The sequence below is a fragment of the Anolis sagrei genome, chromosome 1 (assembly GCF_037176765.1).
Source record: "Anolis sagrei isolate rAnoSag1 chromosome 1, rAnoSag1.mat, whole genome shotgun sequence".
Lineage (NCBI taxonomy): Eukaryota > Metazoa > Chordata > Lepidosauria > Squamata > Dactyloidae > Anolis > Anolis sagrei.
Genome location: NC_090021.1, coordinates 231,583,045 through 231,607,196, shown reverse-complemented (window position 1 = coordinate 231,607,196; position 24,152 = coordinate 231,583,045). Strand labels below are relative to the sequence as shown.

General features: G+C 39.5%; 1 protein-coding gene across 3 annotated transcripts in view; it reads right to left on the bottom strand.

Moving 5' to 3' along the window:
* Positions 1–24,152, bottom strand: part of SLC4A3 (solute carrier family 4 member 3) — a 52,791-nt gene that overhangs the window by 9,669 nt on the left and 18,970 nt on the right. For 2 of the 3 annotated variants that reach the window (XM_060772730.2, XM_060772737.2), the window contains exons 6-16: positions 23,256–23,467; positions 13,777–13,928; positions 13,207–13,387; positions 12,477–12,612; positions 10,230–10,410; positions 9,196–9,295; positions 7,301–7,485; positions 5,370–5,586; positions 4,865–5,089; positions 2,831–2,979; positions 78–272 (exon numbers count right to left, since the gene is read on the bottom strand). In XM_060772730.2, coding sequence (XP_060628713.2) covers positions 78–272; positions 2,831–2,979; positions 4,865–5,089; positions 5,370–5,586; positions 7,301–7,485; positions 9,196–9,295; positions 10,230–10,410; positions 12,477–12,612; positions 13,207–13,387; positions 13,777–13,928; positions 23,256–23,467 — 1,933 coding nt within the window. Of the gene's footprint in view, positions 1–77; positions 273–2,830; positions 2,980–4,864; positions 5,090–5,369; positions 5,587–7,300; positions 7,486–9,195; positions 9,296–10,229; positions 10,411–12,476; positions 12,613–13,206; positions 13,388–13,776; positions 13,929–20,473; positions 21,054–23,255; positions 23,468–24,152 lie in introns of those variants that run through there. The other variant, XM_060772744.2, reaches the window with a different exon arrangement.

The following is a 24,152-nucleotide window of genomic DNA, read 5'->3' as shown; positions in this document are numbered from 1 at the left end:
TTATACAGTTATACAGAGAAATGATGCCAGCAGCCAGAGAAGACAGATCTAGGGCATACTCCTTAAGAAAGGCTCACCTTGTACAGCTTGTAGAATGTTTCATAAATGAAGATGAGGGAGATGAGAAAAGCAAAGATCTCCTGGGTGAAGGGGGAGATGTAGCGCACCAAAAAACTGCCCTCAGCGGCCACAATGATGAAAATGAAGACGATGAGCCAAAAGCCAATCCACACACGGCCGGTCAGATATTCAATATCCTGACTTTGGCAGAACTAGTCAAGAAGGAAGAGGGGGAGAGAGTTATCCTAAGCAGATTTTACTACCTTCATATTTCAGACTTTCCAGCCCATTTTCAGTGCAAGCTTCTACAGTGTTTAGTCTACTTATCTGCCCCACAGGGAATGTGACATGCCCCCAGAATTTGTAGTCCCATGAAAATGACAAAACAATAGTGGTGTATATTTATACATTTTTAAAAAACCTGGATGGAATTCCTATGGGCAGCATTTTGCTTGCAGAGCTATTAAACAGTAGAAGCATTTTAAACCGCTTCTTATTTGCCTAGAGCAGTGGTTCTTAACCTGTGGACTGCGGATCACCAGTGGGTCACGAGGATGAAAATCTTGTCCACAAGCCTCCTTTCTCTTTGTTTTATTTTATTTTATTTATTTCTGCTCCTTTCACGCTGCCTGCCAGTCTTTCCCTGTCACTGACCAGCCCTGCCCCCTTGGATAGACAACATCAGCTCTAGATTATTAAATATGTTTTTCTGTGGATGAACAGATGGCGACTACTGGACGGTATATATTTTGTATCAGAAACTACAACTGATGGGGTCTATACAAGGCAATTTTCTGAATCAGTACCCCAAATAACCAAACCAAATCTAAATTTGACCAAAAACTAATTCATAACCCTTTTGGTACTAATGTTGGAGAGTTGTCCCTGGTCAAGTGGTCCCTGGTAAAAAAAAGGTGGGGAAGCATTAACCTAGAGGGAGTGCCAAACAGATAAAAAGGAGGGGGTCATCAGGTTTCATTCTCATTCTAGTCAATGTCCATTGCCTCACTCTTATCTAAACCTATCAGGTCCTCCCCCAACACACACAATTTTTTAAAGTATAATCAATCCACCCCATATCCTTGTAAACCCTATTGCATCTCAGTCATTGTACAACTTGGTAATTGGTAAAGATCTATTACTATAATTACCAGACCTGCTTCAGAAACTAAGGGACTCATGGTGGGGATATTCCTATGTAGGCAAAAATTAGAAAGTGCTTAGAACTGCAGAAACAATAGCAGCATTAACCATGAACCATTCTTTCAGTTCATTCAGTTAGACAGTGAAACAGGTAGTGCCCCTTTGGCAAAGGCAGCACAGTCATCTTACATCATTAATTGAGAGCAACGCTACTGTTTTTTGGAGCATCTCTCTCTTGACTAGGCATTAGGTTTCCTCAAGCAGGGATAATATGTATTGATTACAGCTGCAAGCTTCAGAAGACTGTGAGATCCATTAGTAATGATCTATTGACCAACTAGAGACGGCTCCCCACAGTATGGAGTCATTTCTAGCCTTGATGTGGCCTGTCTGCATGTTACCTGTGTGGCCTCTGTGGTTTGCAAGTAAACAGAAAATAGTAGAAAACTATTTGTGAGAAGTAACTCCCAAATTATTAGGGGCATGGGCTCTTCATCTTAAGGTGGATCCAATAGGTTGAAAAACATTTCAAGACATGTCAGAATCACTTCATGCAGTTTCTCACAAGGTTCTGCTCACATAAGTATACTATATTCCACTCCCTCAGAGTGGGAGTGCAATATGATGCAGATGGAGAAAATTCATTGTTGGATTGCAGAGTGAAGAGAGAGGGAGCCAGGGGTCAGTTCCATCTTGTCTCCTGCATATGTCATCAGTTGGGGACCCCTCCCCACAGCACCAACGGCTGATCTGGGCCAGAGTGAAGAGAGAGGGGGCCAGAAAACAGTTCCACCTTGTCTCCTGTGCTATGCTAATAATATAATATGATATAATATAATACAATATATTGTATATACATATAATATTTATAATATTATAATGTAATACAGTATAATACTAATAATAATGATGATATTATAATTATATATTTTATATTACATGTAATATTATTAATAATATTACAATATAATGGTATAGTACAATATAGTAATATATAATACTGATATTATACTATGGTAATAATATAATATATTGTATTTTTATGTATCTTGTAAGCCACTCTGAGTCCCCTTCGGGTGAGAAGAGTGGCATATAAATGTTGTAAATAAATAAATAAATAATTTTCCCACTGTTTCAACTTTCATGGCATTTTTTAAAATTACAATTGAAATGAGAACTTTAGTGTAATAGTACTACCTCTCTGTAAACCTGCCTTACAGAGTTGCTATGGCAAAAAGTTCCAGATTTACAAAAATTGTATAGGAAGCCTATGAGAATGGTTGTCACCTGCCTCACAAGATAAAATGCAGGGGAAATTAAGAATAGAAAGAAAAAGCATGGCCCACAAAGGTTTCAAACTTACTATCTTTTTTTAAAAAAACAAATGGCTAAAAACTGGCCCAAAATTATGGTCTAAACCTGTACTGGTAGCATGCCTAAAATCCAGGCAAAACTAGGATATTCAGGTGCTACGGCAATCCTGATGTACCTGTTCCAACTTCCATACAAAATTCTACTTAAGAACCTATCTTGTTCATAACTTGGGGACTGCCTGTATGGGCTCCATGGGACATATGCAACAGGAAGCAACACTGTAAAACCAAGCAGGGTACCAGTTTACAGATACCTTGTAAAAAGCTTCTTCAAAGACCAGCAGAGGCCCTGAGAAGCCAACGACAAGAAGAGGCTGAGCACTCAGCAGGGAAAAGAGCATGCCAAGTACTGATGTGGAGATGATCAGCTCTGAAACACCCATGAGGCCTTCGGTCTTTTCACCTGTAAAGAAAAAGCAATGTATGTCAGGTCCACTGCAGAGTGGCAAAAACACATGCACAGCTCCTCTAAATGTAAGCAGCTCATGATAAGAGAACTGGCATAGCATTTTATTTCAGTTGCCACTGCTCATAACTCCCACCATGCACATACAATGCTAGCATACCTGATTTGGACAATGATGTGGATGAAGTCCAATAAACTGAATCCTAACATGTGATTCTGTGGCTAGGAAGTTATGCGGTCTGGGAAACTATTATCTAACCAGTTCCTAATGCACTTCCTCTTAGGAAAAAAGCTCTGCTTGGGGTAGATGTTCCTTGTTCCAATTTTGTTACTGAAGCTCAGATGGTATGGCTTGACTGACTTCAATGGGTTTGTTAACTGTAACCACTACTCTGCTATCTTGTCATTCTATTAGAGTAACTTACTATACAGGAGGATGTCTTTGAATATAACTCAGTAATGTCAATTGGTGAAGAGTTTCAGTCTGGTAATATATTATTTAAATTTAGAAAGAACTACATTGTTGTATATTTTCAATTAAGACAACCCAGGGCGTGGGTACTGCCCATTAACTGGCTTGGAACTCAAAGATGTGAAGGATTGCCTCTTCCTACACCAGACTGCCCTTGCCTCAAGATCTTTTGCTGAGGCCATTCTCCGTGTGTTTTTTACTCCCTTTTGTGACATACACAGAAAGTTCATGATCTTTTCCTACAGTGGGTGTCTGATTCAAAAGTACCCACCCCTCTAAAAAAGAAGAAGAAGATATGAACAGCGTAAACCCTGCAATTTTTAAGTATTAGATTAAAAATTTTCTGTTAGTCTATGCCATGGCCTTGCAGTTGTATTTTTATTTTGTTTAAAGTAATTAAATGTCTGTTATAACAAGCCCTGAAATCCACTGAATGAAAGGTGGCTTACAATGCAAGAACTGTGCAGGGTTGTTGATGATAGGGTGCCTTGGAGGCCTTTCATTCATGTGGTCACTATGAGTCAAAGTAGGCTTCACATCAAACAAACATACAGGTATAAACAGATTGTGGAACCTCCATACAAACAGAAAACACCTTAATTTTAGAAAATGTATAACAGATAATCATTAAACAAAGAAGGACCCTGCAAAGCAAACAGCCTTGGTTCAGGTAATGGCAAGAGGTGAACAAAAACCTTCTAGCTTTAGTGATATTGAATCCTGTGCTTCCTTCAAGTACCTTCTAAGGGTCCTACCAGATAGGCCCTATATGCCAGGATCTGATCCCAGATTTTCTGTTTATCCCAGATTATCTGGCAGTGTGGACTATAATAATCCAGTTTAAAGTAAAAACCTGGGATCAGATGCTGGGATATAAGGAAGGCCTGTATGGAATAGCCCTTAGAGGTTGTCTACACTAGTCACTACCAATTCACCTGGATAAAAAGAAGCCAAACCCATAGATTTTTCCTAGGAAAAATGGTACTTGACTCTCACTGCTCCAGGCTGGCAACTACATTGTGTGAATACTGTCTTTTATATGAGCACAAAGTGTAGAAAGTAAGGCTCTATTTTCATTTTATATATCCCTATCCCTCATTTAGGTCCTCCTGGGTTATGACTTACAGAATGAGTAAGGAACATGCATAGATTGGAAAGCCCAGAGCCAGGCAAGAGTGAAATGGGGCAGAGCCAAACTCATCTGGACATAACAAGAACCAAACTGAGTCTGCCTTCTTGGCCAAGAGGGGCACAGGCAAAAATCAACCCATCCCATCCACTTAGCTAGTCAAAGCACAGGCAGAAATTTAACTAATCCTGCTCAACTTCCTGGGCAGCACAGGCAGACATACCGCAAACAGCTTGAGCAGAGAATGGGGATGTGGGGGAGAAGAAGGGCGGACTTGTTACCTAGCAGTCCCCCAAAGGTGATGGCAGGAGAGAGAGCAGCGAAGTAGATGAATAGCACGGCTGCGAGGCACTGGCTGTGCAGGGCATCTCTGAGGTCACTCAGATACTTGGGGTACCTGCGCTTTATGTCCCGCACCAAACCGCCAAAGAAAATGCCGGTGCGCCTCAGAGGGTCATCCTCCTCCTCACCCTCCTCTTCCTCTTCAACCTTTACCTCACACACCTCTGTAAAGACATAAACAACATAGCTTGAGAATAAAGTGGTACAGGGAAAGGGGAAAGTAGCAGCACAGCATCTTTTATCACTAGCTTCCAATAAGTGGTCAAGTCTATTCACTTGAATCAACTAATCTTCAGAAAATCTCTCATTAGCACCCACAAACGTGCACCTTCTCTCTTATGAGCTGGCACAGAGGCACACAGGGACTGTGGTAACTTTTAACCACCCAGCCAGAGCATGAAGCAGAATCAGCACTTAAAAAACAAAACAAAACAAAACAGAGACCTTTGGCTTCTTGAACATTCCCTTCTTTGGTGACCTTTTTCTGTTCTCGCTCTCTTCTCTTCCTCAAGAGCACTTTCTGGAAGGTGGCAATCGACTTGAGCAAATCTTTCCCCTCTACTTCTGATGGAGGGATGACAATGCTACAGTCAAGGAACTCATTGATGGCATTCAGCAAGTCCTGGCGGTCATCTGCCATATAAGCAGCTTCATGGAAACGCTGTCAGTCAATAAAGGAACGTGGTAAATCAAGCAAAAAAACATTCCTTCGTAAGGTCTTTCCTACTGGTCCATTAGCAGGTGAAACCACATCAGAATCATCATGTGTCCTCCAGACCACTTTCAAGGCCAGCAATGATCCAATGTGGCTGCGAACCTGATCTAAGCAAAGGCCATGGAAGCAAGAGATGCTCCATCTCTCCTATTTACTTGTTACCTTGGGAGTTCATTAGCACTATTTCGTTAATGTGAGCACATGTTCACTGAAGATGTCATTCCTAGAAGTTTAAATCAGAATTTTTGAATTTAAAATGGATGGATTTTAACTCTAGTAACACGCACAGAAATATAGAGACATCAATAGTAAGGCACCATCAAATGTACAACCTGATTTTCACACATTGGAATTAGTGAGCTTTGAACTGAACAGTCTGCTACAATAGTGTCACATCAAATGACAATTATGCTTTTCCCAGTAATGAAAATTCCCCTTTAATGAAAATATCACCCTCTTTGTTTTAAATTGCTTGATCAAATAAGGCAGTAGCTCAAGGCATGTTATCGGTTGTCTGAAGACAAAAGTACAAGATTTCTTTTAATCTTTCTGTAATTACTTATCTACATATTAAATATCTTTGGCTTCTATCTATTCTGCATCAAACAGTATGTGATCCACTACAAGATTAAAGATTCTTGTGCACTTTAAAAAATTGAAATATTTATAGTTAATTAATTAGGATATCCACTTCAGACATCAATGAAGGAAAGACTATTTTGGAGTAAATAAACACAGTTTTAAGCAAGTAGAGAAGAACTTTCAGAAATATGGATGTGTGTGACAGTGTGTGTGTTTAGTCACACTTGTATATTCAGACAAAGATTCTTAGTTTAGAGAACAGAAATGTTAGAAATACTTAGGAGAGTCAGTTTCTACTTATGAAATAGGGGGGGAAATTGGGCAGTTGTATGAGGTCTCTTGGGTTATTGAGGCATAACAACACGAGAAAAACTGCAGTCTAATCTAATATTCTGTTCACACAAAAATTTGCCCTTAGAAAACCCATCAGCATAATCTTATCCAACTGCATCCTCCAGCTCCTGCTCCCTATTAACTGTTACATAGAGGTGGAATAACTCTAGTACTGGAAGGGGTAAATATATCTATCATGAGTAGTAGGAGCCACAAAAGCCCATTCTCAGTTGATCTGTTTGATCCCTATCTAAAGCTATCCAAAATGGCATTTATCAACCATACATTATGCTTGCGAACTCTACAGTTAAAGAACAATAATATCACTTTGCATCTGAGAAGGTGTGTATATAAATCATAGGTCTTATCATAATAGTCTTTTACTTCACAGCAGTCACATTGTTTAAGGAAATAGAAGCTTATTGGAATGGAAACAATTAGGATCACACTTCTCTGCAATTGTATTATGGTGCTGCTTTAGAGATGCACGGTCCCGCTATCAATCTTCCACACTAACTTCCCTACCTTCTCATCTGTGTATGTTATAGCATGTGTGCACTGTTATTTTTTATCAGACTGCTGCTGCTTTTGTTATTGTTATATGTATATTATTCTTGTTTTTAAAATAGAGCCACCACTGAAACTCAATACATTTTTGGGCTAATAAGAATACCCAATTCAGTCCATAGGCTGCCACAATTTCCTACTCTTTTCTAGCTTCAGCCTAAAACAACTGCAGACTCACCTTGTCTGACATGAGTGTAGAAATGGAACGCCCAATCTCATGGTAGTCCATGTTGGACTGGGTTGGCCCCAGCAAGACAAAGATGAAGCGGACAGGAACTGGAACCTCCAGGACTGACTCCAAGAACACAGCCTCATTTAAACGAACAAAAGCCATTGTTGGCTGTTCAAGGAACTGAACACAACCTACCAGAAAAGAATTCAATAACATGAGTCAGCATGAAAGTGAAATGTATTGGTCACAGGAAGCATGTCCCAGAATTAGGAAATCTAGGCAAGAAGGCATACTTTGACATAATCAGATGTATTTTTTTCATGACAGTGCCTTCAGTACAGTTTCTTTTGAAATCACAGGAAAAGCATCTGGGTATGAAGAGTTTATTTATTTATTTATTTATTTATTTATTTGCCATACTTGTACCCCGACCTTCTCAACCCCAACAGGGGGACTCAAGGCAGTTTACAGTGGCACACACGTCGTGCCACAACAACAATTACCTAAACATTTCAAAAAAAATTGCGACATATTAAAACAGAGTTAAAACAGATTAAAATTAAAAACTTAGAAAACTTCAATCACTTTCCCCCCAATTGTATAGAAAAGATTAAATCAACTGCAATTGAAAATGGAACTCCTAATTAATTAGATTACTTGATTTTTACCTTTATCGCAACAAAGATAAATGTCAAAACCAGAAATCTCTTAAAGGGAAATCTCTTAAAGGAATCTCTTAAAGGGATACCACAGGTAAGAGCTGCCAAAAAACTTCTGGCATATCTAGAACTGCTAAGGAAGCTTCAGATAAATTCTGTAGTTGAGATATAATAACTGATAGTTTCTACAGAAGTAGAAAATTATGGTAGCTGCCAACTTTTGCCCGAATGGTAAATTGCACCAGCAACCAAAAGTTACTTTCAGTTTGTAGGATTTTTTAATGGTTTTTATTAGGCCTGGGTAACAACGGAAAAATTTGTTTCTAAAATCGATTTGTATTTGGGGGTTTTTTTTGTTTCGATATTTAAAATAATTACAAAATTTTCCTTTTAAAAAGTTCGATATTTACGAAATTTCGTAAATGGTAAAAATTAACGAATCGATTTCCGAAACAATAACGAATAGATTCGTTAATGGCGGACGCGACCGCGAAAAACGCCAAAAAACCTCCAAAACCTTCTGAAGCTTCCCTCTCCCTCTGTTGTTGACTGTTGGTGTGATATTATAATTTTTTTTCACTAATTAAACCATAAAACTGGCCTAGACATGCGGAAATAATAACGAAACGACCTCAAAACAATAACGAAACGAATACAATATCAAAATACGAAGCATTTACAAAACGTTTTTGAAAATTCGTTTTTTTAAATAATTGCTCCAGAATGGTTCGTTATCGTTTTGTAATTGAAAAAATTAACGAATTATTAACGAATTACGAATTAACGAAACGAAACCGCCCAGCCCTAGTCTTTATCCATGGAGAACTGGTTGTGAAACCCACTAAAGATACTAAAATTCACATATGCTCAAGTTCCTATTAAAAATGGGAGTGGGCAGCAGTGGAGATGATGACAAGCACCGGTTACTAGGTATTCTGCAAAGCATATATTTTTGAGGGCACCCCAACTCCAGGGAGCACCACAGCCTTTCACTTCTGCCTTTGAGATACAAAGCAGTCTTTCTGGAGGCAGGGAATCCTGAATAATCTGACACACTCAGTGGTTAGGGCCTGCTGCCATATTTAATAGGGACATAAATAAGTCTGAGGAACAAAGTTGACATTACAGAGCTGAGAGCAAAAATGGGAAACATTGGACTGTTGGAAATGCTGCAGATATCTTGATTAACTGGGCTTCTCTGTTCAAGGCTTCTCTGTTAAAATATGGCTCATGATTTCTTACCAACAAGTACCACAGTGGCCTCAGCATCATCTGGAATCTTCTCCATCAACTTAATGTATTTTCCACGATGTGCCTCATTGCTGTGAAGATGTATGTTTTTCTGTCTCAACAAGAAAAATTCTCGTGAGTTAAATCTATCCCTCAATGATAAGGTTTACACTTCCCACACCAACGGAGCAATGCTTAGCTTTGATGGGTAAGTATTTTATAAAAACACTAAGATTTCAAAAGGCACAGCCCTTGATCACTTGCCGTCTTTCATTAGAGGGAAATCTACTATATTTTGCAACAATCCCCCCCCCCCCACACACACCTTCATACACATTTGCTCATTTATTTAATCATTCACCCATTCTTAAGCCACAAAGCATTTATGCAAATATCTTCCATATGCCTTTTAAGTTTTTTTTAAAAAAATCTGCCCCATTTTCTGCTTTTCCTCCTTGTCTTCTGTCTAGCTAGATTTTTTTAAAGCAGCACTACCATTGGGAGAATGGTGAAAGAAGACTAGAGAAACCAGACTTCTGGTGTTAGGTTGCACCAGTGTGTCTGCAGTAAACAATCCAATGCCACTAATCCTGAGAAAGAATGAATTTCTGCTCTAGACAATCCTACTGTTGCCACATGTGCCTACTACAACAGGTGAGAAAAACAGGAGCTGTCTTCATAAATTCTTACTAAGCATGAACAGCAGAACAGAGAAAAGAATAAAGGAGACCAGTTTCCCTCAGCTACCTTCCAGAATATTAAAGTACTTCATCTACTTCATTAACCAAAGAATACCTGTATTTCCTATAATCTCTTTTTAAACTTTTTCTTCTTCTTATTTTCTCTCCATAATAAGCAGAGATATTTGAAGTGTGTGGCATTGTTTGAGTTGCAGAGTACTGACATTTGTTTCTTTTTCAGTACAGTGAACATATGGCTCAGTTAACAATAAAATAATAAAAGTAGATTTTTAAAAAATCATACTCAAGTTTATACTGCTATGCTTTGAAAAAGCAATCTAGCCCTAATGGCTGTTTCTCACTCACCTCTCTGAAGTCAGGGTCAAGGATTCTGGGCTCTGTCATCTCAATGCGCTCTTCCCCCATCAATGGCACACAAGTGTCAACTGTGTGGTTATGGTTGTGGTGGTGGTTTCCAAGCATGGAATTCATGCTGGAGTTAGAATGGTTACGAGGAAAGAATGCCTCCTTCTCATCGTTGGGGTGACTAAAGAAAAAACATGGCTGTTTAAGAAGCTACAGCACCTTGGTCAGATTTCTTTGACAAAATGTTAGTACAGTTCCGGGGAAGTGCCTCACTCAAACAACTGCCCAGAATCTAACTGAGGGGAAAAAATAAAAAAATTCCAGCATTCTCACTGAATTATTTGTTTTTACTGTGTCCATATCAACAAATAATAATTTGGAGTTCCTTAACTCCACTTGTCTAGTCTTTGTATGTCCTAAATCCCTGGCCTCTCTGCATGTGTTTCTTTTAAACTATTCTAAAGCTTCAAATATGCATCAATGTCTATTGATGCCTCTTCAGTCCTGAAGACAAATCCATGAACTTCTTCAATCCTGCACTGGAAAGGTCTCTTCTTAATCTATCTTACAAGGAAAGCTAAAGCTAAAAATAAATTGAGACAGCGAGGAAAACAGGAAGCAATACTTTTAAAGCAAGAACGGTAAATGCTAACAGATCACAATGAAAAGGCAGAATAGCTTACCAATGCAAAATGCTACATTTAGGTCACAAAGCCAAATGCAAACGTATAGGATGGGCAATACCTGGCTCAGCAGTACTGCATGTGAAAAGTACCTTGGAATTTCTGGTTATCATAAATTGAAGGTGATCAAGCAATGTGATGCTGCAGCCAAGAAGGCAAGGGCTATGTTAGCTTGTATTAATAGAACCATAGTTTCCAATTAAAGGATGTAATAATACTACTATATCTTTTGCTGATAATGCCTCATCTGGAGTATTTGGAGTCAATTCTGGGTGCCTCATTTGAAAAAGGATATAGATAAATTGAAGCAGGTTCAGAGAAGGGCAATGTGGATTATCGTCAGTATGGAGAATAAAACATGAGAAGATGTTGAAGGAGTTGGGCATGTTCACCTTAGCGAAGAGAAGGTTGGCATGACTGCACTCTTTAAATACCTCAAGGATTGCCATAAAGAGGAAGGGAAAGCTTGTTCTCTGCTGCTTCAAAGGGTAGAATTAAGTCTAATGGTTTTAATTTACAAGAAGATAGATTTTGATTGAACGTTAGAAAGAACATCTTGACAGTAAGACCAGTTTGGCAGTGGAACCAATTGCCTAGAGAGGCAGGTATTTCTTTAAAAGAGGCTAGACACAGCTATCTGCTGGGAATGCTCTAGCTGGAAATCCTGCATGGAGTAGGGGGCTAGACGTGATGACCTGTACTAGGTCAACCTGTGCCTCAAGCCTCTAGCTAGGAGTCAGAGGATGAATTGCCTCTGGAGACTTTTCAGAGCCATGAGCAAGAGGAAATTCCAGACCCAACTCTGGATATAGACCTAGCCCCCGAGGCAGAGGCACCAGAGGAGGTTGGAAATGTAATAACACCTCAGCCTACAGAGTAGGAGCAAACTCAGGAGTTTGTCTCCACTGTGTAATCAACCACAAGCTGCTCCCGAGCAGACCCCCAGTTCATCTGAGTCACCAAAAGAGCAGAGGAGATAGAGGCTAAGGTTTGCTTTAAAGGAAAGGTATAGAAGTGCTTCTTTAGTTGAAAGGGAGCAGCAGAGAAGAAGTGCAGTCAGGATCCAGCCCATAGCTTGCTGGCTTACTATAAAGCAGCAGTGAAAGCTATGGGCCAGTTGTGGGAGCAACTTGCATTCATGCTTTACCCACTTTTTGTATTTCAATGAGAATTTCTGGACCTTGACTGAGGTACTTTGGATTATTGTTGACCTGCTTGCTCCAGCCTTGACTTGTGCATATGAACTTTGGACTATTCTCTCTGGGTTATCCTTGGACTTGGCATAATGACTTTGGTGAATATTATTCCCAGTTGTGTTCCTGTATGTTGGTGTGGCTGTTAATTGGCTGTTGGTTTTTGGGATACCTGATATCTGGGGTTAGCCAGCACATGATCTATGGCACCCCTTCCAATGCCATGACCTCTGTGAACCACGAGCTACCATCCCTGGACATCTGCGTCTCCTTTAGAGTCAAGCCTTTGCATTTTACCACTATTAACAGCCATTTACACATGTGTCTCTGTGGCTCAAATCCCCAATGCCTATCTATTCAGTACCACATACCTGTGCTTCAGCAGCAGGGCCCTCAGTACATTGGCTCTGTCTTCAGCCTTGATCTGGTCTGAGATTATCATGGTCTCTACCACTAAGTGAGCAATGCCAGGTAGTGTAGTTTGCTCCAGGTCGAGAAGAACAGCTCCTGGGAACAAGATGACAAATACATGTAAACTACTGAAGGTCACAAGAGAAAATTCTCAGTTAAAAAGTCAAGCAGAATGTTGCCTGCCACCTCCTTCTTTGTGCAAAGGGCATTTTTGTTCATACGCCTTAGGAAATATTAGACACTTCTGGTTCATAGGAAGGTCTTAGGATACTTAGGAATGTCATTAATTCCTGGTCATATATATTGATCTCTTTTAAAGGATTTGTGATGCCTGGGCTTTCATAAATTGTTGAAGTCTCCCATGAAGCACTGAATCTTGTTTGAATTTCCTGTGTGTGTGTGTGTGTGTGTGTGTGTGTGTGTGGAGAGCAAGTCAGACAAGCATGATATTTAATCGTGTATAACACTATGGAATATGGACATGAGATTGCTATGCATAATAGAAAACAATCCTAGCACTTAGAATGTATCCTCTTGGCTATAACTTTGCCTCAGTCTTTTTTTTCTCCTTGGAGATTTTGAACCATGAAAAATGTTCTTTCTGTATGTCTTTTTGGGTGGTTAAAATGGAACTGTGATTAGGATTTTGTTAAGGTAAACCCAAGAACACATTTTCTTTTGGTAGCTCACCATGTGCAATGGTTTTCCTGAGCTCCAAAAGGCTTCGAAAGGAGAGTGAGGCTACATGAGGCTTCCCCCAGCGTGCTGTGTCTTCCTCCACATTTTCTTCAAATTTGATCCAGCGTGCTGTTTCCTTCCAGTGCATATCCTGATTCTTGTCCACCACTAATTCATTCAGCTCCACAAATACCTGACACAGGGGGAAAGCCAAGCGAGGAAATTCACACTATAACTATAGGCACATCACATTTTCATTTGTTGTTTTCTCTGTTCAGGTTCTCTTAAAAGAATGGCATTGCTAGCTGCTTTACTGTCAGAAAAAATGCCACAAGAAAGAGGTAGCATTCTTTAATGTTGTCCTCTTTCCACAAGGGACCTGTAGATGATGACTTCCCTGTACTTCATTGTCACAAACTCTGCAAACCTATCTTGGGACATACAATCCCACAGTGATGATTGCTACTGCCTTCGTGGAAAGCAATTTATCCACAGTCTACAATACATGATCAACATACACTAAAAGCTGCCAACCCTTTTTGTGCATTGTAGAATCTCAGGAAAACAGGACCATTATGGTACCTCGTGTGCTTTTCTGTCAAGTCTCTTCTTCTTTTTCTTCTTCTTGACAGATTGTGAGGACAAAGACCTTTTGCTGGCTCTAGTAGTCTGGCCCCGGGATGGCTTTTTAACCAGATGTCTCCTCACTCCTGGATTATCTTCAAAACGATGGCCTGGAAGAAAGGCAGTCAGGTATAATGATAAGTGAAATGATGAACAAAACGCACCATGAGGACAGTCAGTTTGATCTTCTGTAGATAGGCTGGCTGCATGTCACCACTGAACCATTCAAACATAGGTGTTAGGTTTCATTTTCTTGTAATCTCAGGGGAAATTTGATACTCCAAGTAGCCCAGTTTTCATGGAAAAAAACTACATGTTCCTAATTTTTACAGCTGCAAAGTTAGGTTTTAAAGCATGTGAACATTACACTGTATGACAAAAATATAGGAAATAAAACAGGAACAAGCAGGATTTCAAACAGTGTTAGGCTGCCCTGTGGTGGCAGAATGCTGCAGAAACAGAGTTCCTTCTATTTGAAAATTAATGCATTCTGGAAAAGCACGTTTATGGCAATTTGCTTAATTTATAGAAGACACAGAATCCAGCTTTTCTCAAAACCTTTCCAGATAGAGGGCATTTCATGCTAATAATTAAAAGATTCAATACAGTTAATTGTTTTCTCCTTAATGGATTTTCTGCAATAAGAAAAAAAAAAGATGGAAAAAGTGGTAGAAAAACAAAGGAGACTTAGGAGTGGAAGTAACAGTGTATCAAAGTCCTTGTAAAATTCCATGAATTAAGCAAGCTGATGGTATGATAAAGAGTATTCCTGGAACTGCTGTCACTTTAAAATCTGGATAACTCCTAAGTATAATCTAGATGATGCAAGTTTTTCTTAACGCAGAGTGTGTACAATTTCTACTTAAATTATTTATCTTGATCTGAATTCAAACTACAGGAAAAGAGATTCCATCTCAACATTAGGAAGAATGATAAGAACTGTTCAGCAATGGATTACATTGTCTTTAGAAAGTCTTTAGCCGTCTCTTCTAAAGAGCACTGGTGCCTCTCCAAACTACAACTCTCAGGATTCCATAGCATTGGGCCTTGGCAGTTAAAGTGATGTCAAACTGGATTAATTCTACTATGTAAATGCACCCAGTAGCTCTCTGCCCAGTAAACAGTCTCACCTCTGAATGCCGTGCCTTTGTAGCCCCTCTGATAACCTCAGCTTGTAGGATTTTATGTATCATATCAGGAGCAAACCAAGGGTACAGTTGTAATGTATTTAAAAAACATTTTAGGGTGATGAGGAAAGTATCCCAGCTCCTCACAGTTCCAGATATTCCCAAAACGAATAGGTGATTACATTTTGTCACTTGAATAAATTCAAAGTGGTGACAAGATAATTCATATAACTAAATTTTTGATCAATGCTGAACCAAAGATAAGTTTACCTACTGGGTAAACGTTCTTTTTGCCTGCTCTACCTTCATATGAGGAAATAAATCACAGCAGGATAATCTAGTATGGATTAATCTTCTGTTTTCCACATCAAGGTAGATAATGTTTAAGGCGTGTTCTACAAATCCAAAGGGAAGGGCCTTTCATGCTGTCAGACAAACATTTCTATGCAGTAGCTGCATATGGAACAGCAAAGATGAGGATTTCAGTGCAAATCATGGTTTCTACTCAGGGAACAGCTGAGATGACTCAGTTACTGAAAATCCAAACCTAGGACAACTTCTTAAGAGATTTTGTTTCATTTTATTTTTCTAGACTTTAGTGGAATTATGGAAGAATAGCACAAAAAATAAGAAACCGCTTTGAGTCCCCCTAGGGGTGAGAAAAGCCGTATATAAATACTGTAAATAAATAAATAAGGAAGAGAGAAGCTCTGGACTGAGTTATGTGTAAGTGTAATCGGCATGGTGCAGTTATGCCCTGCCCTTCATTGATCTTCCACCTATTTTATAATCTTTGGGGATATTGAATGGAATAATAAATTCCTAGAAATCAAGCTTGGAGTCTCTCCACTATTCCATGAACTCATCTTACAGAAAGATTATTTCAGATCCAGTGCTGATACATGAGAGCCTTACTCCTTGGAAAACTGGGTCACTAAATTAAATGTAAATTAAATCTATATTGTGCCAGAGGGATTTTTCCCCCACTGGCTGTGTCCCTGATTTGAGATCTGCTGCTCATCTCCCACTTTCAGATGCACATGAGTGGCAAAAACCAATAACTGCTCAATACTTAGGCACTCAAGCTATTTGGAGTTGCTATTGTGGGCTGCTGTCTGTGCATTTTATACAATGTCCATCATTTTCAAAGGCAGCTGTACTGTTTAGTCAATTAGATAGGAATGTCAAGACTACGGGAATCTGTATGTGATGCATGTATATGGTTTACAGACTAGTTAAAGTGTGTAATTTGAACTGCATGCACTTTAAGTGGTAAATTGTGCATTCATACTGAGTAATAGTAATTGTACCATACGACTATATATGTTATCTTCATATTGCTGTGACCTACACACTTGCCTGGCATCTCCTTAAAAAAGCTGATCTCCATTCTGCAGAAAGAGGTCTGAGGTTGGTTTCCAAAATTCAAAGACAATGATGACAGAGATCATTATTAATCAAATCTCCAAATTCTTTGTTTTTAACTTTAAATCTGCTAGGGCTTCAGTTTTGATCCTGGCACTTGTGAAGACTAAAGGAGTTTGCAATACAATCGAAGAAGGAAATTAAGAGCTCTTCCAGAAAGTGTTCAAAATGCGGGCTCTGTTGGACTTTACTGGAGGTGTTCAAACAATGGCTCCTGTAAAAGAGAATTAATTTGGGACAAAGCAGAAAAACCCTGCTTTGTCCCCAAATTAATTTGATATCCCATTAAATCCGAGCCTTCCTGAAAGTTGCAAACAATGCCAGAAAAGAGAAAAAAAAATAAGAAGTGTAAATAAACTAGAATGAATATCCAAAGAACTTTAAACTGAGCTAAGATTCTTTTAACAAACACACAAGAATTGGAAAAGGGGGGGGGGGGTCACCAAAGAGGGATTCAAACAAATAACCAACATATGTGGGGAAAAGGTCTGCAAGGCTAACGTGCAAAATCAGTTCAGGTTTGCCAGAGAAATTAAAAACAATAAAAAGGGGTTCTTTGGTTTTGTCAGTAGAAAAAGGAAGAACAAGGAAATGGTAAGAACCTCTGAATGGAGAAGATGGTGGAATGCTGATAGAGGAAAAACATAACTACTCAACACCTTCTTTGCCTCAGTCTTCTCGCAAAAAGAAATCAGTTTTCTACCTGAGCAATATAGAGTGGACAAAGTAATAGGGGAACTGCAATACAAAATAGGCAGTCCAAGAATACCTGGCCACTCTAAATGAATTCAAGTCTCCAGGGCCAGATGAACTACATCCAAGAGTATTGAAGGAACTAGAAGAAGTAATTTCAGAACAACAATAATTGCTGAGAATTCTTGGAGAACAGGAAAAGTCCCAGCAGACTGGAGGAGGGCAAATGTTGTCCCTATCTTCAAGAAGGGAAAAAAGGAAAGCTCAAACAATTACCGTCCAGTCAGGAAAGATTCTGGAAAAGATCTTTAAGGAAGCAATCTGAGTCGCCCTCGGGCTGAGAATGGTGGTATATAAATATAGTAAATAAATAAATCACTTAGAAAGGAAAAATCAACGTGGATTTCTCAAAAACAAATCATGCCAGAGTAATTTTATTTCTTTTTTTGATAGAGTTACAAGCTTGGTAGATGCAGGGAATGCTGTGCATGTAGCATATCTTCATTTCAGTACAGCCTTCGAAAAGGTCCCCTATGATCTTCTTGCAAACAAACTAGTCAAATGTGGGCTAGGCAATGCTACTATTAGGTGGATCTGTAATTGGTTAAGCAACTGAACTTAAAGTGTGCTCACCAATGGTTCCACTTCATTCTGGAAAGAAGTGACTAGTGGAGTGGCGCAAGGTTCAGTCCTGGGCCCAATACTGTTCAACATCTTTATTAATGACTTAGATCAGGGTCCTCAAACTTTTTGAGCCACTGAGCCCTTTTTGAAGCAAAAGTTTATTGTGGAGCCCCAAGGTGTGAGTGTGTGTATGTGTAGTCATGGGTAAACATTTGGACACAAGGGCTGCATTGCATTTTAAAATTTGACAGATGGGCCGAGCCAGTGGCAGATGTAGGATGTTTTGTGTGAACTGATAAAAAACAAACATGAACAAATCCCTATATACACTGCACATATCTTGTTTATAGTGCCAAAAAGAAGGAAAGAAAGAACAATACAATCTTTAAAATGAAGAACAATTTTAACCAACTTAAACTTAACAGTATTTCAGTGGACGACCCCAGGGGCCATCCAGTCCAACTGCCTTCTGCCATGTAGTAAAAGAATAATTTAAGCGTCCCCAACAGATGGCCACTCAGCATCTGTAATAATAATAATAATAATAATAATAATTATTATTATTATTATTATTATTATCATCATCATCATAGCAAAAACCTCAAGGGTCATCCAGTTCAACTCTCTCTTGCCATGCAGTAAAAGCACAGCTGTTGCTACTGTTGCTGTTTTGGCAACTCTAAACTTTAATTTCCCTGCATTTTTAGGAGGAGGAGGAAAGAGGAGTAGGTGAGAAGCAACGTGGTACAGCGGAGCTCCTCACTATCAGTTGTGGAGCCTCAAGGGCTCCATGGAGCACAGTTTGAGAACCCCCGGCTTAGATTAAGGTTTAGAGGACATGCTTATCAAGTTTGCAGATGACACCAAATTAGGAGAAATAGCTAATACTCCAGAGGGCAGGATCAGATTTCAAAATTACCTTCACAAATTAGAGAGCTAGGAAAAAAAATAACAAAATGAATTTCAATAAGGATAAGTGCCAGATACTACACGTATGCAGAAAAAAATGAAAAGCAAAGGTACAGAATGGGTGATGGCTGGCTCAACAATAGTCTATGTGAAAAAGATCTTGGAGTCTTAATGGACAACATGTTGAACATAAGTCAACAGTGTGATGCAGCATCTTATAAAGTCAATGGAATTTTGGGCTGCATCAGAAGGATTATTGTGTCCAGATCAAGGTCAGTCATTGTGCCTCTCTAATCTGCTTTGGTCACACCTCACCTAGAATACTGAGTCCAATTCTGGGCATCGCAATTTAAAAGAGATATTGACAAGCTGGAAGGTGTCCAGAGGAAGGCAACTAAAATGATCAAAAGTCTGGAGACCATGCCCTATGAGGAGCATCTTAAAGAGGTGGGTATTTTTAGCCTACAGAAGAGAAGGTTGACAGGAGACAGGATAGCCATGTATAAATATGTGAAAGGATGTTATAAGGAGGAGTGAGCAAGCTTGTTTTCTGTTGTCCTGGAGACTAGGACTCTGAGCAATGAATTCAAATTACAGGAAAGGAGATACCATCTGAACATTAGAAAGAACCTCCTGACTGTAAGAGCTATTCAGCAGAGGAACTCTCTGCCTTGGAGTGTAGTGGACGCTCCTTCTTTGGAGGCTTTTAAACAGAGGTTGGATGGCCATCTGTCGGGGGTACTTTGAATGTGCTTTTCCTATCTGGCAGGGGGTTGGACTGGATGGCCCATGTGGTCCCTTACAACTCTATTATTCTATGAAAGGTGTTTTCTTTTATTACTACATGTTTAGTTCCATCATTACTACATGTTATCAATATTTTCCCTCAGTAGAGGTAATAGCAGCTTTAAGGTTTCAATATCAAGATCAGGCAGGACTGTAGTCGGCAATATAGATTATATAATTTCTGTCACCATGTGTTCATTATGGAATCAAAATGGGAGACTGTATGTCCCAGAGGAGACATTCAAATGGCAAATAAGCATCATCAGCCCCCGGCTTCTGCATTCAAGGCTGTCCTGACTCAGTACATTCAAATCTTGTTAAAAATTCCAAATGGCCTTGTACAAAAATGGTAAATAGCAGCCTGATGCATAACTGACTGTTTCCTACGTCACATCAGACTTTTGGATGAGCTCAAAAAAAGTGATTTTTAGACAAGAATTCCCACAATCACTCAGCACTTACTTCTGCAAGCAGTGGCTTTAAGTGCACATTGTCCATAGTATATGTTTCATTGCTCAGACAATGTTTTGTCACTAGTGCCTCTTCAGCAGAATCAAGAGATTTTACATTTTGTGATACATGGTGTGCAAAAGTGAATAAAATATTTTTGTAACTTCAGGTCCTCAAATCCTCCAGCTATCATGACCACTTTCTCCAGTTCTGAAGGAGTGTGTTCATGTCAATGTACATATATGATACAAGTGTATAAACGTTGCACTTCAAAATATAGCCTCTCATTCTTAACAGATTTTTTGCAGAAAGTTTCTATGCTAGAATAAGACAAATGCTTATGGGACAGGTCAAGGTACAAGTTAAAGAAACAGAAGGTTGCTTGTGCACATCTCTGAGCAAATAAGATATAAAGAAGAATAAAAGTCCTGTATCTTTAATAAATTTGCAAAAGGAATGATTATGAGAGATGCAAGCTGTTTCAACACAGTGACAAGATTTTATGTGCAACTATTAAAGGTAAACAAGTTTTATCCTCCTGTAAATCTGGTCACACAATGGAAAAACTTCAATTTAAACATAGATGCGAGAAAGTTGTATAAGAGATTGTGTATGCCTCCAGCACACCAGGAGATACTTACAGGTTGCCTCCAAAGGGGAATAACCCAGGTGGTTCTGGATAGCCTCCCATAGATCATAGTCTTCAAAATTGAAAGCAAACTCCTCAAAGTCATCATAGCCGTACGAACTGCGGACACAGATAGCTATCCCTACTTCTGAGCTGTCTCCTATTCCCATCTCCTTCACTGCTTCATCTCGATCTGGATCAGCCATTGCTATGTCCATATGAATGGAAGATCAAGGGGTAGGTGACATTCACAACATTGGTAGGAAGCAGGGCTGAGGGGAGGACCCTTTCTTCTGTTTGACACTCTTCGGGTAGCTGGAAGCTTCTACATCCAGTATTCAGGAATTCATTTGATACAGTTGAAAGAAAATACCAGCATGTCTCATCAGGGAAGAAACTAGTGCAGAGATTGTGCCTGCTTGCTTTGAGTCCCTGGGACTATCTCCATATCTTTGCACACTACCATAGTTCAACAGGGAGTCTTCCTGTAGGAGGTCCACTACCTGTGCAGCTGCAAAAGCTTCTTTGGCTTGTGATACAGCTTGCTGTGCCCCCTAACACAATTTTAGTGTCTCCACCTACTGAAGCCTGGAAAGCAGTCTATTGACTTCTCTGTGTCCTGGGGCTCAGAACTGGCATTTCCATGACGTAGAGAGAGCCAGCGTTCTGGGTAGGAGCAGAACATACCCTATACATGTAAACTTCAGCATAAATATACATAAAATGACTCCTAGATACCTTGAAACATTTTAGTAATTGTGATTACAATAGGCATTCTGTGTGGGAATCTGGATCTAGTGTCCCTGATCTCCAGAAGACAAAGTACACAGTTTGCTCGGAGTACAAGGATTGATGATAATATATTGGAACTAAGAAAGTTAGCAGGACAAGGAAAAGTCTTGAAATCACAGCCGGGAGAACACAGAGCCTGCCTGAATATGTCAGAACTTAATTCCTCCTAGTTCTTATGGATGAAGAGCAGCAAAAGATATACATGGAATAAAACAAAACTGAGCCTCTGGAGCTGGATCTACATGGCCATATAACCCAGTATCTGATCCAGATGATCTGCTTATTATTCCCTTTAGGAAAATGAGATTGGCAGTAGAATCTAGGTTCTCAGTTTAATGCCATATTATCAAAGGTGGGAAAGATGACGTGTGAGCTCATCTACTGTTTCTGCCCTTTGTAGTCACTTATCATACAGAGATCCAATCTGAATCTACCATGGCATCCTTCTGAGTCACCTTGCTGGGGTGAGACTCAGGCCCCTTCCACACAGCTAAATAAAATCCTACATTATCTGCTTTGAACTCGGATATATGGCAGTGTGGACTTAGATAACCCAGTTCAAAGCAGGTATTATGGCATCTTCTGCCTTGATATTCTGGGATATAGGGCTGTGTGGAAGGGCCCTTGGAGACACTGTTTTACAGTGGCTCTGTTTCTTTCTGGAGGGCTGATTCCTGAAAGTGTGCTGGGAGACTTCTGTTTGACCCCCCCCCTCACCCATTGGCCTGTGTGATCCCTCACACCTCTGTTTTGTCCTCCGTTCTATTAAACATCTATATGAAGCTACTGGGAGATATTATCTGGAATTTGGGGGCGCAATACCATCAAAAGGCAGATGACACTCAACTCTAGTACTTTTCTGGCACTAAATCAATGGTTGCCATTAATAATGGACTAGATGAGGCAAACAAATTGAAATTTAATCCAGACAAGACAAAGGTGCTCCTGGTCAGTTGCAAGGCAAATCAGGGAATAGGGATTCAGCCTGTGTTAGATTACACTCTCCCTGAAGACACAGGTTCATAGTTCGGGCATATTGCTTGATTCTGCATTGAATCTGGAGACCTAGATTTCTATGCTTGTCAGGAGTTCCTTCGCACATTTAAAACTATGCCAACAGTACTTGTTGCTAGAGACACTGGATCTGGTCATGGTGTGACATGCCTTAGTTACATCCTGTTTCGATTACTGTAACATGTTCTATTTGGGATGTCTTTGAAGACTGTTTGAAAACTTCAGCTGGTCCAAAGAGCTGCAGCAAGACCGTTAACTTGGTTGACTACAGGGAGCATACAACTCCAGGCTTCTGGTTTGTTTGCATCTAAACTATCAGCAACATGTTTCTGGGCCTGAAAGAAGCCAGCCTTCTTTTGAGTGACACAATCTTTTTTCTGGGCAAGGGACAACTTTGATTGGTTCTACTCTTCTTTTGACTGTCCTCTTGGGTTTCTTTTCATGGACTGGTTCAAAATGTTGGTTTTAACCTATAAACTGCTATATGCCTCAAGTCCATCATATCTGGCAGATTCTATCTCCCTATATGAGCCAGCTCATGCTCATCAAGAGATCATCAAGAGGTCATTCTCTTAGCACCTACAACACTGTTATATAAAATCTAGATTATCTGGTTTGAATCGATTATATGGTAGTGTAGACTCATATAATCCAGTACAAAGCAGATAATATGGATTGATAACCTGAATTATATTTATTATTAGTCACACCACCATTGCAAGCATGGTTGGTGGGGGCACAATAGAGGGCTTTCTCCCTTCCAGAAGAGGCCAAAAGAGAGTTTTTAAAAATAGCCCAGGGTCCTGTATGCTGTTAGTATATTGTTTTAACTGAACTGTTTTAATAATTATAACATCTTTAATTCTATTTTAATATTCATTTCTTTGTGGTTTTATTGTACATTTTTAAAAGTTTTAAGCTGCTTGGGTCTAACTCCTGAGAAAAAAGCAGGATATAAATAAACATCATCATCATAATCATCATCTTACTTTTCATATCATCAAGGTCAGCAGACGCCAGCATTTGAGCCTCAGCCTCATCTGTGGGGATTCGCTGGTATGTGGCACTCTCCACAGTAGTCATGCTGCCGATACACACCCTCTCCTTCAAATCGTAGTTTGACCGCTGTCCACTTGGCACCTGACTCCAAGCTTTGCGCTTGTCCCATCCTCGAGATACATTATCTCTGGATCCAGAGAAGCTGTGGATAAAAGTAGAGAATGTGGTGTTCTTGGAGGAGTAGAGATAGAGAGTTATCACTAGCAGGAGGACTTGAAATTCCATTTTGAAAGGAATTTCCTACGTCACATAATGTTGGCTATAGTTACTTCAACCTTTCCTGTATACATAGAAACATTGCAGAATAGTAACTTATGGTCACAGATATCATTGGGTTTTCTTAGGCAATGACAATGACAATGATGACAATCACTATGGAAATGGACTATGGACAAGCTTCTGACAGAGTCTCTGGTCACAGATTTCGGTTTAGATAAGGTCAACCAGCCTGCTATATTTTAAAACAGTTTTAATTTAAATTGATTTAATGTTTTATCTGTATGTAATTATTGTATGTTATTATGTAGTATATGGGGTCATTGAATCATTCCTGGCTGAAAGCCGCCCTGAGTCTCCCTCCGGGGGTTGAGAAGGGCAGGGTACAAATATTTGAAATAAATAATAAATAAGTGGTTTTGTGCCATTGCCTTCTTCTCAATTGTGGCTTACAGTACCTAGTATTCCCTGGCATTCTCCCTTTCAAGTACTAACTAGGCCTGATCCTACTTAGAACTATCCTAAAGGCAATAAAATTGAATGTTTACAAATAGCAGAAGCAAGATGAAAAAATGAATCTTGTAAACTAGCCTTCTCCTTCCCATTAATAG